At 32.6% G+C, this 16,811-nt stretch overlaps 1 protein-coding gene across 2 annotated transcripts in view; it reads left to right on the forward strand.

Annotated features, from left to right (window-relative positions):
• LOC139519826 (hepatocyte growth factor receptor-like) overlaps nt 1–16,811 on the forward strand; it is a 68,434-nt gene that overhangs the window by 4,625 nt on the left and 46,998 nt on the right. The window contains exons 2-6 of one of the 2 annotated variants that reach the window (XM_071312102.1): nt 5,025–5,075; nt 8,206–8,608; nt 9,329–9,440; nt 14,324–14,420; nt 15,387–15,453. In XM_071312102.1, the coding sequence (XP_071168203.1) occupies nt 8,241–8,608; nt 9,329–9,440; nt 14,324–14,420; nt 15,387–15,453 (644 nt within the window). In that variant the 5' untranslated portion in view covers nt 5,025–5,075; nt 8,206–8,240. The remainder of the gene's footprint in view (nt 1–5,024; nt 5,076–8,205; nt 8,609–9,328; nt 9,441–14,323; nt 14,421–15,386; nt 15,454–16,811) is intronic. The other variant, XM_071312103.1, reaches the window with a different exon arrangement.

Consider the following 16,811-nt stretch of genomic DNA (forward strand, 5'->3'; position numbering starts at 1 on the left):
CACTAAAAAGACATTTGAAAGTATGACTGTTAATAATTTAATGCTACACACATGTATTAATAACTTGCACAGACTGCAATTGTCTACAAACTTTATGATTTAGAATTAAGAAGAATAACAAAGGGGAATCAATGTCTGCTGACAGAACATTCCATTTTTTGTAGAAACAGCATAGGATAACAAGAATTCTGGAGTTTTAAGATATGCTGGTTTTTAAAAAAATCACGTTTATTGGGCAATATTAAAAAAAAGAAACCATTTACAAGTAAAAAACAAAATTTGGTTATAAATGTGAAGATTGATGGAATTTTTATTTTTAAGTGCTACATTTTTTAAAATTAAAATTGCAAAAAGCATATATTGGCATAAAGGAATTTTGTTTTGATTTTTGAGTCGTCTACAAATTTTTCTTGGGTAATTTTTGACAATGTAATAAACTTAAAAATGAGAAAAGAAACAGGGAATGCGTTAAAGAGACAAAAACCAAAGAACAGAAAACAGCTCAAGTCCAGCAATGGGTCTTCAACACAGCTAGAAAATCTCACACGCCGAGGTTGTTACTTGGCTTCAGATGTCCATTAGTGAATAAGGAGTCTTCGGTTCATCATGTGCTACATATACAGCTGTTAGGATGTGTATAGTGAAAGTCATGATACTTTAAAATATAAAAAAAAAGAAATTGAATATGTTTTATAAGTTTTTACTACACATACTGTACAAAACTTTTGAACGAGGAATTTCTTTCAAAAGATAATCCTTTATCTTTTTCAATATCTTCAGAAATGAACTTATGTTTAATTATTGTCTTCCTGTACTTTTAATTCACTAATACATGTAGCTTTTCTATATGCAGTGACCTTAAAAATGTTAATGATAATGTTACAAATTCCAAACATGTACAGAGGGGATTAAGGTGACTCAGGTTGCCTTGTGGCTGTTCCTTACCTTATCCTAAATTCTCTCTGCGCCAGAAGTCACATAAGGCCTCCACCTTGTGGCTGTTATGGAGGTTTATTCATGATAATGTTACAAATCCCAAACATGTACAAAGGGGATTAAGGTGGCCAAGGTTGCCTTGTGGCTGTTATGGTTGTTCATTCATGACAATGTTACAAATCCCAAACATGTACAGAGGGGATTAAGGTGGCCAAGGTTGCCATGTCGCTGTTAGGGAGCTACAAAATGTATATTCATGCGCATGGTTAATGCATAAACTTTTTACATGTTTCACTCCAAACATTGCCTTAAGATGTCTATTGTTTGATTTTTATGCCCCACCTAGATATATATAGGGGCTTGATATGTTATGGTCTGTGTGTCTTGTTTCTCTGTCTGTTAGTAAGTCTGTTCCGCTTTAGGTTAAAGTTTTAGGTCAAGGTAGTTTTTTTATAAAGTTGAAGTCCAATCAACTTGAAACTTAGTGTACACATATCCCTTATTATATGATCTTTCTAGAGTTTTAATGCCAAAGTTTTTACCCCAATTTTATGGTCCACTGAATATAGACATTGATAGTGTGAGTGGGGCATCCATGTACTTTGGAAAACGATCTTGTTTGATACTGTTTTGCTGTCTATATAGCATTTATCCCATATATCATATCAATATCAAATTTTTTATAAGTATCATGCAAGGGAACTGATGCCTTAACTTTTCATATCCTCTTACACCCATAATGATGTTTTTGTGGGAATTGAACCTGATTTGTATTCCTGATTTTATATATTTTCACACGTTCTTAATTGTTACTTGGTGACTGGTATTTGCTATTCATTGACATAAGTTTATTAATAGATTCATAATAAAGGAGTTTCCTGAAGTTACAGAAATGATAAAATCAAAGATCAATTTTTGACAAGAAGCGTTTTCCTCGAAAGGGTTTTTAAAATTGAATTCATGGTATCAAACAAAAAGTGAGTTACAAAAGCTATTACTTTTGTAATTTTTTATAACTACTTGTAGCTAATTAAGAAACAAAGGCCGTAAAGGAGTTACTGAGTAGGTATGTTATTCAGAACTATTGTTTTTCCCCTGAAATTAAAATAAAACTTTTTTTAAACTTTCAGAATTATGTGAATTTTTCAAAGTATTTACATGCATATATATAGACAATTGATTGAAATTTAAAATTAAATTATCACAAGATGACTTATAAGAACACTGTTCTTCCACATTTTCAATAATAAGTTAACAATTTAAATACATTTTTCATGAAAAGTAAGTTTGAATCAATAATAATAACATGCAGGGGCGAAATCCAGCCATTTTAAAAAGGGGGTTTCCCAACCCAGGACAAAAAAGGGGGGTGTGTGTGTTCCAACCACATTTCCTTATTCAAATACATTGATCGTTCAAAAAAAAGGGGGGTTCCGACTGGTTCCCCAGAACTCTCCCTGGATTTGCCACTGACATGAACGCTTGATTGAAGACTGAATACTTTATTCAATTAAAAAGAAAGACAATATTTCTTACCATCACAACACTTCATATGTAAGTAAAACAAAAAAATAACTATACATGTATACAAAAAGTTACTGGAAAAATTAATTCGAAATCATTATTTAAAAGCAGATGTGTAATGATTGTCAGTGAGACAACTCTACTCAAGAGACCAAATTAAACAGAAATTAACAGCTAAAGTTCACCATCAACAATGAGCAAAGCCCATACCACATAGTCAGCTATAAAAGGCCCCTAATTCACAATTGTATTAAACATTAGAGGCTATTTGTAGTGGCAAATAGCTATATATATAGCTTAATGTCTTACCATCTGAGTTTATACAAGAAACCACAAGATTCCAATCCTTCTTACTACATGTACTATATAAATCCTTAATTTGACTGATAAATCACCAGGTTAATACAATCTGTTTAAAGGCCACTTGTGGTGCCATAAACTTGTTGAAATTGACATATATGACAAAAAGGTTCATTTACACATACCAGTAGTTCATGGACAAAATATGAATTATCCAAGGCACCCTAAAAAATATTTTACAAACATGAAAATCATTTTAAAATACATTTTCAGCAAAAAATGTTTTTGGATAAAACCAAGTATTTTAAGATGCATTAGCTCAGTCATATATATCCTAATATTGCTTTAATGAAAGGATCTGAAAATTATGCTATTTCTTCAAGTTTTTATGCCCCACCTACGATAGTAGAGGGGCATTATGTTTTCTGGTCTGTGCGTCCGTTCGTTCGTTCGTCCGTTCGTCCGTCTGTCCCGCTTCAGGTTAAAGTTTTTGGTCAAGGTAGTTTTTGATGAAGTTGAAGTCCAATCAACTTGAAACTTAGTACACATGTTCCTTATGATATGATCTTTTTAATTTAAAAGCCAAATTAAACTTTTGACCCCAATTTCACGGTCCACTGAACATAGAAAATGAAAGTGCATGTTTCAGGTTAAAGTTTTTGGTCAAAGTAGTTTTTGATGAAGTTGAAGTCCAATCAACTTGAAACTTAGTACAAATGTTCCCTATGATATTATCTTTCTAATTTTAATGCCTAATTATATTTTTTATCCAATTTCACGGTCCATTGAACATGGAAAATGATAGTGGGAGTGGGGCATCCGTGTATTTTGGACACATTCTTGTTCAGTATGCACTAAGTTCAAGAAGTTTGAAGCTTAATGAAAATACATAGGAAAACTGTGTACACTAATTTCTGCCAGACTCAACTGACTCATGCCTTATGAACATCTGAAAAATGTCATTTGTTATACTGTGGATTCATTTATTTTCGTGGGTTTCAATTTTCGTGGATTGATGAAAACCTTCATTTTGTGTATATTTGATTTCGTGGTTCCCACGAAATCCACGAAAATTGGTATCCAACGAATAATAATGAATCCACAGTATATGTTATACATGTATCTGTTTATTTTCTAATTGAGTAATTAAAGGGCCTAAAAGAAGCCTAATATCATACTTTCTCCTTTTACATGTTTCTTTTGAGTTGATGGTTGATGGATGGGTTATATTTTTATGCTGCATTTAAGCACAGACAGGCTATAGTGCAGTGACAGCTGAATTATGATGCACAGGGCAATGAAATGATTTGTAGCTAGCACCTTTGAAAAGTAATGTCTTCAAATGGCATTTTGTCAAATTATTATACATTTTTCTGGTAGATATACTCGCTGTGCCAGCTGTAGCCTTTAAATATTAACCCCTCCTCAAAGATTTAAACTTAGAAAACTATTAATTGTCAGATCATTTAAAAATAAAGTATTTCAGGTCCATTGTATCAATGAACACAATACAAGTCTTTGAGTGATGCTTACTATATTTATGTTGGTATGATTATTTTACAGTAAGTCTTTTTATATCCAATTTCATATCACCATCTTGTGTGTTTTATTCTAAAATTACTAGGCCAATTGACAAATTTGAACCAAAGATTACTAGATGTTTTTGATCATTTGACGTACCACTTGGTTTGATAAACTTTTTGTAAGTGGTTTGAAGTGTTTTCACATCCTTAGGGAAGTAAAATTATTCATGAACTTGTCAACAGTATTCTACATCAGTTATTATTTCTAGCTTCTTCCTCGTGAGTTTACCACAGTGCAGCTATAATACATTTCTAAGGCCTTAATCACGTTCTGATATATTTTTTTTGAGTAATTGTCTGAAAAAAATATTTAAAAAAAACTATCATATCTAGCTTCCTGTGTATTTATTCTACAGTAAAAGGAAATAACAAAAGTTTAAAAATAGGAAATTTGGAGAAAAATAGATTATAGCCCACTAAACAGTATAGGTTTATCTCATTGTTGAAGGTCATAGGGTTGCCTTTAATTGATTACATCCACTTCATTTGAACTTAGGTCGAGAGTTGTTTCATTGGCAATGATACCATATCTCCTTACTTTTATATTAAGGTTTATGAACTGATATAGCACAAATCAAGAAATGAATTGTGTCTGAACTTTGCTTGTTCAAAGAATGTGTTATATGACTGTTAATTAAATTTGCATTAATCACACAAATCTTTAATTTTGTCTTCCCACAGGTACAAGGTGGAATAGAGCATTTGCAAAACAGAAGAAATACAAATTAGAAAAGGAAATTTTTTTTATAAATGTTCAGTAATTTTTATATACCTTTTGAAAACATGATATTATGTTAGAAAAATAGCAAGTATTGGTAAAACTCAAGTTTGCTAAAACTATTATGTAAGAAATTTTTCATAATGTTTGGTTGTTGAATGGTTGTAAAATGTATTAAGAAGTTTCATCAAAGATTTTATTCAGTACATTTAGGCATTATGTTTCTTAACATTTATATCTTGAAAATTTCACACATCCACACATAAATCAAACTTAGAAGGCCTTGAAATATCAGCATCTATGCAAAGAAGTGGGAAAGAATTTTTTTTTGTCAGTTCCCTCTTTTTAGTTTGAATTTTGGTGGTGTCACTTTTACCATTCGAAAGTTATTCCCCTTTACAAATGGAAAAATGGCTAAATTTTTTGTTTCCATTCTTTTACTTGAGTTGGCCTCCACCTTGTTATGAAACTTAAACACTATGGTAATTACTAGAAAAAACAGATCTAGCTTCAATTTTGGTGGTGTCACTCTTATTGTTCTTGAGTTGTGCTCCTTTACAAGTGGAAAAATTTCTGAATTTTTTCATTTCAGTTCTCTAACTTAACTTAACTTCAAGTCAGGAATATGACAGTTGTTATCCATTTGTTTGATGTGTTTGAACTTTTGATTTTGCCTTTTGATTACAGACTTTCCCTTTTTGAATTTTTCTAGCAGTCCATTATTTTTGTTATTCTACTTTTTAAGTTAGCCTCAACCAAATGTTATGAAACTTATACACTGCTTATTACCGCAAAATACAGATCAGTTTGAATTTTGGTGGTGTCACTTTGACAGGTATTTCTCTTTATAACTTTATATGATTTGCAAGAGGGAACATTATCTGTGTACTTTGACACATCACTTCCCACATTTGCTTAAACATCTGTTACTTTCTTAAATCTTCATGGAATTATTTGAAACTTAGACAAAAGCATTTATATGATCAAAATACAGATTGTTATTTGTTCACTTTTCTGTAATTTATTAATAAATGGACTTATTGAGTTTAGAAACATTTGAATACATTAATAAAATATTTATACATCAATAAATTTTCAATATTTTTAGAATGTTATAAAATTTCTACTCTAGCTTTTTTGTTGATCAAGATAGAGTAATTAAAGAAAAAAGCCCTGTTTTTAAAAAAAATCTATATGTTGTTGGTAGGTGGACTTAGTTTTTGGTAGTCAGCATTTTCTTTTAATCCAACAGCAACAATAGCAGTCAAGATACAGGTTTTGCCAGTACCCATCAGGTTTTTGTATTTTTGAAATATCATATAAAATAAAATTGAGAAAGGAAATGGTGAATATGTCAAAGCGACAACCACCCGACCATAGAGCAAACAACAGCCGAAGGCAACCAATGGGTCTTCAATGTAGCGAGAATTCCCGCACCCGTAGGTGTCCTTCAGCTGGCCCCTAAAATATGCATAATAGTACAGTGATAATGGACGTCATACTAAACTCCGAATTATACACAAGAAACTAAAATTTAAAATCATACAAGACTAACAAAGGCCAGAGGCTCCTGACTTGGGACAGGCGCAAAATTGCGGCGGGGTTAAACATGTTTATGAGATCTCAACCCTCCCCCTATACCTCTAGCCAATGTAGAAAAGTAAAAGAATAACAATACGCACATTAAAATTCAGTTCAAGAGAAGTCCGAGTCTGATGTCAAAAGATGTAACATATGCTTGATTTGGAATTTTAGGTCTTATAGGACATGTGTTGATATTTTCATTACCTAGTGCTTGTTTTACCTGTGTATAATAACACTTGAAACCAAATTCCTTCTACTGGTACTTATTGATAAAAATTTCATATTAAAATTAATATGAATTAATTAATAATTTTTTCCTGTATAAAAAAGGATATGTGGTATGATTTCCAATGAGACAAGTATCCACCAGATTTCAATAGATAGCAATTTAAGCAATGATAAGTTTCTGTATTGTGCAAAAGCATAAGAAAAGCTAAAAAGCAAAACTAATGGTTTTTGTTTGGAAATGTGATGAAAGCACCACCACAATAAATGTTCAATATAATATTAGTTAAAATAAACAGTAAGTACATACGGTCATTTTGTTTCACAACAGTGATAAAAAGCTGAAAAAGTTAACTTCAAGCATTCAGATTTCATTTATTTATAAAAATGGAAATATTTAAATGTTTATGGTTAGAGTGAATTGGTGGGGTATTGCATGAGTACCTAATTATTATATACCTGTTTATAAAGCTCGACATAGGGATAGTGATCTGACGGAGGTGGCGCTGTTAGATAACTTCTAACTGTAAAAGCTTAATATTTCAGAAGTTAGAAGATCGTTTGTTTTTCTTAAATTATAAGCAATAGGTCAGCTATATTTTTTGTATGGAAGGCCAAGAGTTCTGACCTATACATATCTGCCTGGCATTGTTCATCTGACCTTGACCACATTTTCATGGTTCAATATTTAGTTTTCTTGGTTAAGTCTGTTTCTTAGAAATAACTATAAGCAATGAAGGTCAACTATATTTAGTGTATTGAATTATTGTAAGGTGTACATGTATTTCGCGTTTAATTTATATGACCTTGACCTCATTTTCTTTGATCATGTTAAGTTTCTGTAATAAGTGTAGTAAAGCCTTATATTTAGTAAGATAGAGAATGGAAATGGGGAAAATGTCAAAAAGACAACAACCCGACCAAAGAGCAGATACCAACCAAAGGCCACCAATGGGTCTTCAATGCAGTGAGAAAATCCTATATACTAGTTCAGTAGACTTACTTAACTCTGAAATATATAAAAGAAACTAAAATTAAAATCATATAAGACTAACAAAGACCAGAGGCTCCTGATTTGGGACAGGCACAAAAATGTGGTGGGGTTATTCAATTATCAACATGATATCAATGGTAAGAAAAGAAAACGATACATTTCAGCGTGTGCACTCTTGTTTAGCTATGTACCTTTATAACGTTATTTGATAGACAAGCAGGGGCATAATCTGTGTCCCATGAATACATTCCCTATTTACTTGAACACTTACTTGTTGCACTAATCTTAAGGGCATTAAAAAGTTAGTGAAGAAAACAAATGCTGATTTTTGTTTTCATTTCAGATAAATTCAAAATGATGAAAAACTGAAAAAAAAATGGCATCCATGTATCAACATCTGATTGTTTTGTCAGTAACATGGACGATAGTGGACTGTTTTACTGAACCTACTCCTTCTGTGTCTAATTTGACTTTGAGTGCTCAGATATTGACTGATGGAACTTGCAATGATTGTTGTGTTGGAAGAAGTTTAAAAGTCAATCCAGAAAACATTATTAATATGAATCCATTGGATAGCATCTGTAAACCATCATTTACAGGGTCACCCAATGGTAACAAAACTAATGGACATATTACTTTTAATAGTAACAACTATGTAAACTGTAGTGTCAGTGAATCTTATACAGCATCAGAATACACATTGACATTTTGGATAAAATATTACTGTACTGGTTCTAGTGATTGGTAAGTATGAAAACGGTTATTGAAAATTTATACAAGGGGCATGCAAGTGTCACCACACCAGGAGAACTAAGCAACATTTTGCTTAGGATTCTTGACTAAGCTCTACTGAAGCTCTACTCTACAGAAGCTCCAAGGAGAAGTTGATGTTACTTTTGATTTTCTGTCAATATCAATGTGTCAGTAAGCACATTTCATGGTCTGTCAATGCCAGTGTATCAATGAGCACTTTTCAGAGTCTTTCATTGTCGAAGTATCAATGTATACAACGTCTCAAGATCTGTCAATCTGGATAGGAAAATGTGGTATGCGTGCCAATGAGACAACTATCCATCCATGTCACAATGTGTAAAAAGTAAACCATTATATGTCAAAGTACAGCCTTGGACATTAATGTGTCATAAGCATATATGGTGGTCTGTCAATTTCAATGTGTCAATGATCACAGGATATCAATGATCACAGGATACTGTAAGTCATTTAGTCTGATTAATCATATGAAAGAACAGTATCGAATTACTCCAAAAAAATTAGCCAATGTACCTTTTGTTCTGTACACTTCAGTTGATCTAATTAGTGTGTTAAGATCCCAAATAACCCCCACCGAGACATTCTGTCAACAGACATAGAGTCCCATACATAAATGCATGCAAAAATTTCTTATACATGTATTTTGTTTATAAACTTGATGGCCAAAAGTTGCTTTATGTTTCTGTTTTACAGCTCTGTGAAGATATCCAGTAGTATAAAAGTAGAATTTAAAAGCAATCTAATGACAGTCGATGGAAAAAACTACACATGTCAGAGAAATGCTTGGAAATTTATTGTATTAAAGGTAAGTTTTTTTTTTTTTAAATTACATATCTAGTGGACTTTTATGTTTATTTCTAACATTAAGGTATTCACTGTATTTTATTTCTTTTTGTTAGGAGATATTCTTTGAAAAAAAATGTGTATCAGCCCAGTGAAAATACACTTCATACTTAACTCCAAAACATATAAATAAAAAACATACAAGACTAACAAAGGCCAGAGGCTCCTGACTTGGAACAGGGACAAAATGCAGCTGAAATTTGTGAGATCTCAACATATAGCCAAAGTAGAATAAAAAAAACACACAGCAATATGCACTTTAAAACTCAGTTTGATGTCAGAAAAGGTTACAAAAGAAACTAAGCAAAGTGACAATGATACATAAATAGAAAAAGGACTTCTAGCAGTTATTGACATGCTAACCCCAGACCTCAATTAAACTGATTGAAATTTTACGTCTTCCTCATATGAAAATCAAGTACAATCCCTTCCATTGGGGGTTAAGTATCATACCCTATATCTTCATGTGTCTTTTTTTTCTAGCATTTATATGTTTAAGATTTTTAGCTACTGGCAATTCATTTATTTTTGTGGGTATCAATTTTGATAGATTGCGTCAGGGGATTAGACATGTTAGAAGCTTTGGGTCAGACACAGGAAAAATATGGTACGTTACTTGTTCCCATTATTATGAACAAATTACCCTGGGAAGTGAGAAAACATCTGGCAGGAAAACACAGAACAAAAACTTGGATATTACAGGACCTCCGTAATAGTATGTTAGACAAGATCGATATAGTGGACACAGGACAAACAGGACAAGACAAGAGTCAACACACGATTTGCCTACAACATCGTCTTTCTTTAGCTGAATGAAATCAACAAAGTCCAAATTTTACAAGAATATTGAGACTAGACCTTGCAGTTTCTGTCATGAAATACACGCACCTTACCATTGCAGTAAAATAACCGACTCAGAATCCTGTATGAACATAGTAAAACCTGACAAGTTATAACTGCCTTGGTAACCACAGACTAAAAGAATGTACATCTGAGAATATGTGTAGACATTGTAACAGAAAACGCCATACAAGCTTATGTAATGCCCACAAAACAAACAACATAAAACCAGGGAATGAAGTAAGCAATAAAAATGGATTAATAGCAATATACATACAAATTTCCGTGCAAAAGAAAACCAGAGCAGCAACCCACCAAGCCCGCCATCTTCAAAATCGACAAACTTTCACCTCAGAAATGATAGTCATACAACGGAACTAGATACTACCATTTTGTATTCACAATTGACAGAATTGCCATCAAATGTACTTTTGAAAACCGCTGTAGCACAAGTTGGGTTAAACCAGCACTTTATTGATACGAATATTCTTCTTGACATAGGAGTGCAAAAATTGTTATTAACACAGGACTTAACTTACAGATAGAGAGAACAGAAATTATACATTTATCTGCATTTGGAGGTGAAGACAAAAACACTTAGAAAAGACAACAATCTACCTGAAACACGATACAGGACATGTATTGCCATTCAAAGTACTGATAGAAAGTTATCCCTATGCCTCTACAGAATCACATGAGTAACATTGTTATGAAGTATGGATATTTCGGTGGTTTAAAGTTAGCGCACACAATCACGCAGCAAAATACATTTCAGATATCTTTACTAGTAGGTGCAGACCACTATTGGGACATTGCAGAAGACCATATAGCACAGGGAAACGGTCCCACCACCCCGAAAAATCTAAGATTGGATATTTGCTTTCATTAAAAATCCAGATATGTTGAAGAAATATGTAAACGTTATTCAAGAACAAGAACCATGGGAACTCATAGAAAAGATGAATGAAACAATAAAAACTTCAAGAAAAATTCATTATATTCCTGATCATCCTATACAGAAAAAACCGAGCATCACTACTAACAGAATTGTTTATAACTCTAGAAAAAGGAAAAGATTGCAATTCTGATTTTCTTACTCCTTTTCTTGAATTTCATGGGACAACCAGTAAAAATGAAAAATCCTGTAATAAATACAGGACTAACAGAACATTCCGTGACAAAATAGCATGTGAGACCATACAAAATTGGATACATCAATGATATTAAAGATGATCATAAGTGATGTAATTGATAAGCGCAAAATTTAATTTTATTTCTATTTCATGAGTGACATTAATTGAATTTTTGTAATTTCCATTTTTATATGATTTGCTTAGAATTTTCAATGAAAAGCACAATGCCAGAGACAATTTCTAAGAGATATTATATAATGATGGACAGTTATTTATCAGTGAAACGATTGATTAATGCCTGCGTCACACTGTCCCGATTTTTATATACGATGGACAACGGAATGCCAAAATTGTAAGTTCGTACGAAGTTGGTCCCGATCTCGTTAAAATACCAAAAAGTGACAGAAGCAAGTACGATGAATAACGAAGTCTATACAATGGTGCCGAAATTATATACGATAGCAAAAGTTGGACATACGAAGGTTAAGCGAAGACAGGTATTTAAGCTTCATATCTCAGCCGAAGCCTACACAACATATCACGAAGGCTACACGATGGATTACGTCATGTACAGCTTACGATGCATTTAAATTATATGCCGAAGGCATCACGAGTTTTAAATTGTTTGATCAATATTAAATATAACTTAGTTTATTATCCCCTCGCCTACTACTACTACATGTAAGTTGCGTGTAGATAAAATTGTTATGGACACTCTAGAACCAAAATGCTCAAAACGTGGTATGGTGTTACTCGTTAAGAATATCTTAAGCGCTATTGACTTTAAAGTTCAAAGGTCAAGGTCACAGTGGCAGTTGTAATACAAGGCAATATCAACCTTGTGGACACTCTTAAACCAATATGCTTCCAAAGACTTTAATCACATTTGGTAAATTGTTCCTCCTTGTAATGATCTGGCATTTTTTACGTTCAAGGCCAAAGGTCAAGGTCATGCAGAGGAACTTGTTTTTTTCTCCTTGAAATAGCATAATATACAGGAAATTGGTTGCTCATTTTTTTACCTGCTGGTTCTAAAGACAATATTAAAGGTATTTCAAGTTACTGAATGTTTTGGTTGATTTCTAAAAAAATAGTTTATGTATCAAATATGCATATTCAATTTACTATTTTCTGCATGTGTCATATACAAATAAAGTGTCCATATTTGTCCCCAATATGTAACATACGAGGGGATGCCACGCTCGGCATTGCCTTGTTTGAACTGTAAAATGTGTGCACTAGTCTGAATAATCACCCATAATTATTCCCATGTTTACTGATCTATATTAAAGGTAAGGTTATGGGTTCGTTGATCCCTTTTATTAAAAAAGAGCTCTTTCCAGGAGAATGTCATAATAATATAGACAAAAGGAAAGATGTGGGGAAAGCAACAAATGCGTCAAAATATGGCATATAGAAAACAAAATGGTTATGGAGTAAACATTCGTGTGACAACAACTCAGACGATACATAAAAAATCAGAATAATGAAGAAAAAGTTGGTTTCCCTATATACGTGTACCTGCAGTGTTGGTGTACGATGCGCGTTTATAATTTTCATTATGTTACTTGAAATGAAAAATTGACAAAAAATAATATTTTACTTCTAAAAGTAAATCCTGAGACTATAATAGCTGCTCTTCTTGTTCTCCATTTGAATTAATAGAAACAACGCTGTCCCCTTTCTTGTTCTCATAGAATCATATGATATGAGCTCCATGTTTTGTGAACGTCTTTCCTAACTGTCGTATAAGACTGACCAGTGCATTTTGCACATGGCACTTTAAATGTATTTTAGCGATAAAAATTAACTTACATTTAGCTGGATTTGTTGCCGCCGTAGTTCCATCTTGTCGCCTTCGTACTTTTATTCGATTGCAACATGACAGGATTTCGAGGTCTTCACGAAGTCGTGTTGCCATCATAAGACCTTCGGGTAGCTTCGTGATTCATTCATGTAGACATCGTAATGTCAAAACTGCCCGATGGAAACGATGGAAACACGAAAGCAATACGATGTTCAAAGATGCATTCCCGGTGACATTACGATGGTGAGGATGGTGATACGAACTCAATACGAACCCTCAACATCGGACGCACCTTCGGGAATTTTTTAACATTTTAAAACATTTAGAACCCTTCCCGAAGTTGTTCCCGAAGGCTAGAAAAAGTGGGCGATGGATAAAGATGTTAAAGATGGCACTACGAATAGCCCGATCTGGATACGATCAGTCCCAATTTTGAACATTTCCATAATCGTGTTGCCATCGGTGTAAAAATCGGGACAGTGTGACGCGGGCATAAAGGAATTTGGTTCATTTTCACTTTTCCCAGCCCCTGTATGTTGAGATTATGGAGGAAACAAAATCTGGACTATTGTAGTTGTCCATTGTCGAAACCGTATTGTCAGTGACGTTGCCCTGGGCAAAAATACATACTTGTATATTAAATGTAATGGCTGACCAGTTGTTGTAATACACAGGCCTGAATACACATTGCCTTAACTATCATCTATAATATCTAGAGATCTGCAATAGATGGATAAATGTATCTATACATTTTAACAATCTATTAGGTTCTTGTTTAGTTGTACATTGTATTTTACTGCACTTTTTCCCTTATTTTAGCTTTAATGTCACATCGAGTATAAGTCTATAACAGCTCTTTGAAAACAGCAAATATAATATCTTTGACTTGGATTTCCTCATGTTACATGTCAACAACACTTGTCTTACTGATGTAATGAAGTCTTTTGTTGCATTGATTTAGTTTAAACTTTTTTTTGCAAAATATAGCAAAACCTGTTAGACATAAGTTCGTCAAACTTAAATAATTATTGTTGTATTAATGATATCATAATCTTCATATTTCAGAAAAATTCTGAAAGAAGTTTTATATATATAAATGATGTAAGACAGAGTACAAGCCCTCAGCTTACAGATTTTAGTGAGATAAACATTGATCCTTCAAGTAAGTCATTTCTTCAAGACCGTGTGGAAAAAATATTATGTAAAAAATTGCGAACATTATTGTCAGTATATGTAATTTTGTTGCCCCCGCAGAATCAGAGGGGGCATTAAGTTTTACCCTTGTCACTCTGTACGTCGGTATGTCCTGACATTGGTTTCCGTTCTTGAACTTTAGTTTGCCTTAACCAAATATATTAAAACTTATACACAATGCTTATTACCATAAAACACAGATCAAGTTCGACTTTGGGTGGTGTCACTTTAACAGTTTTCTAGTTATGTCCCTTTATAACATTATATGTAAGCAGGAGCATCATATTCTCAATTTATTTTTTTATGTACAAAGCATTTAAAGTCAGTGAGCAAATGAAGTAATTTTGTTTCAATTGTTTAATTCATCTTTTCAGTTAATAATTAACTTACACTGTGAATGAGAAGTTTAATATACCTTGGAATAATTCTATATTTGAAATTCAAAGCCAACGATATGCTCTTAAACCCCTTTTTCAAGATTTTCTCTAGACATATCAGAAATACATTGTACTTTGCATTTTTTTTTATGTATTTCAACATCACAGCTAGGAGTTCTGTCCCACTTAAAATTGCAAATTGTTTCCTAATGATTACTTTTGTGTACTTACATAAACAAAATTTGATATTCTTAGGTACTGCCTATATTATTGGTCATCTCATACAATTTGTTGTGTAATTTTAAACCTTCTAAAATATTCCTAGCAAATTGAAAATCCCCTAAATTGTCTTTCATGATGGTTTTGAAAAAAAAAGCTTTCAAATTTGCGGTACAAATGTATTAGTGCTGAATACTGAAATTTTTTTCACAGGAATAAAATGATCTAAAAGGTAGAATTCTCTTCCAATTTCATGTATATTTATATTTTGTGTTATGTGATATATGACTGCACCAGTTTGTTATAAATTGCTTTTACAAAAATCTTTCCTTTTTCAGATATGAATGCGGGAGAATCTTTCACTTTGTTAGATGTAAGGTTGTATAGAGACCCATTAACAGAACGGTAGGTTAAGTCTAGAAATAAAGAGAAGACAAATAAAAAATTTGTATCAGCTTGTCAGAAAAGAAAAAAAAAGCCAAAATCTGAGTCAATTTAATTTATATGTGGAAACAGTTGTTTTTTCCTCAATTGATGTCATGTAATGATCTGTTCATACACCCACTCTAAAAATGAAGTCTATATTTAAGACACCTTATTCGTCCAACTGTTCATCCTCCCATCAATAAAAATACTATCCATAGGAGACCTAATGACATAGAAATTTTTAAACAACTATGGTCACCATAGAGCCTTCAACAATGATCAAAACACATATCACTCAGTCAGTTATAAAAGGCCTCGAAAAAACTAATGTGAAGAATTGAAATGAAAAAACTGAAGTCCTGATTTATGAACAAAATAATGAACGAAAAAGAAATATGATATACAGCAACAAACAACAACCACTGAGTCACAGGCTCCTGACCTGGGACAGGCACATACAGAATGTGTTGGGTTTAAACTAGTTTGAAGGCACTAACCCTCAACTAACCTTGGACAGTGGTGTAACAGTATATTAACATAAGAAAAAGTCATAATAAAAGGCTTAACTCATCAGATAGATACAAAGCAGAATTATATCTAACAAAAACACAAAACAAACGTGGCAGGGTACATATAATGTTATGGTTATGTGATACTTGCAGTAGAACCTTCATATGGCCCAAGAACACAGTTATTTCGTTGTGCATTTCTTTTAGACAATAAATTCAAATTAAAAAAATCTCACCTGCTCTTTCTCAAAAAGATTTTTACAGTGTACTATGTACTACTAGTGGGACAAATAATATCAAAATTATAGAAACTTCTACCAGCTCTAATTCAAAATACTGACAATTCTGTGATAAGGGGGTCTAAAATTCAGTTTGACAGCTTCAGACGTACTAAAATTTGACCTTTTTTTTAACTGGACCACATCACTATCATAAAGATTCAGCACCCAAATTTTTTTAACATGTAATTTAATCCCCCTAATTAATATTTCATGGGATTATTAATTGGGAAAGTGTATAAAAAAAAATTGCAAGTTATACACTGTTTACACTAGGGACTATATTCGTAGACAACGAAAACCAAGGACGATAACTGTGTTCTTGCACCATATTACAGACTTTCAACATACTGTAGATTTATTTATTTTATGGATACTTATTTTCTTGATATTTACCTGATTAAGGAATAATTGTATTTTTATGGACATTTGACTACACTGTTTAAAAAAAGTCTACATACAAGCTTATGATAAGTTTGTATTTTATTGAACATTAAAATTTACCTGTATCCTCGAAGTCAATGGTAATGTGCGTCCAACGAATAATGAT

This window comes from Mytilus edulis, chromosome 4 (genome assembly GCF_963676685.1).
Source record: "Mytilus edulis chromosome 4, xbMytEdul2.2, whole genome shotgun sequence".
Taxonomy (NCBI): Eukaryota; Metazoa; Mollusca; class Bivalvia; order Mytilida; family Mytilidae; genus Mytilus; species Mytilus edulis.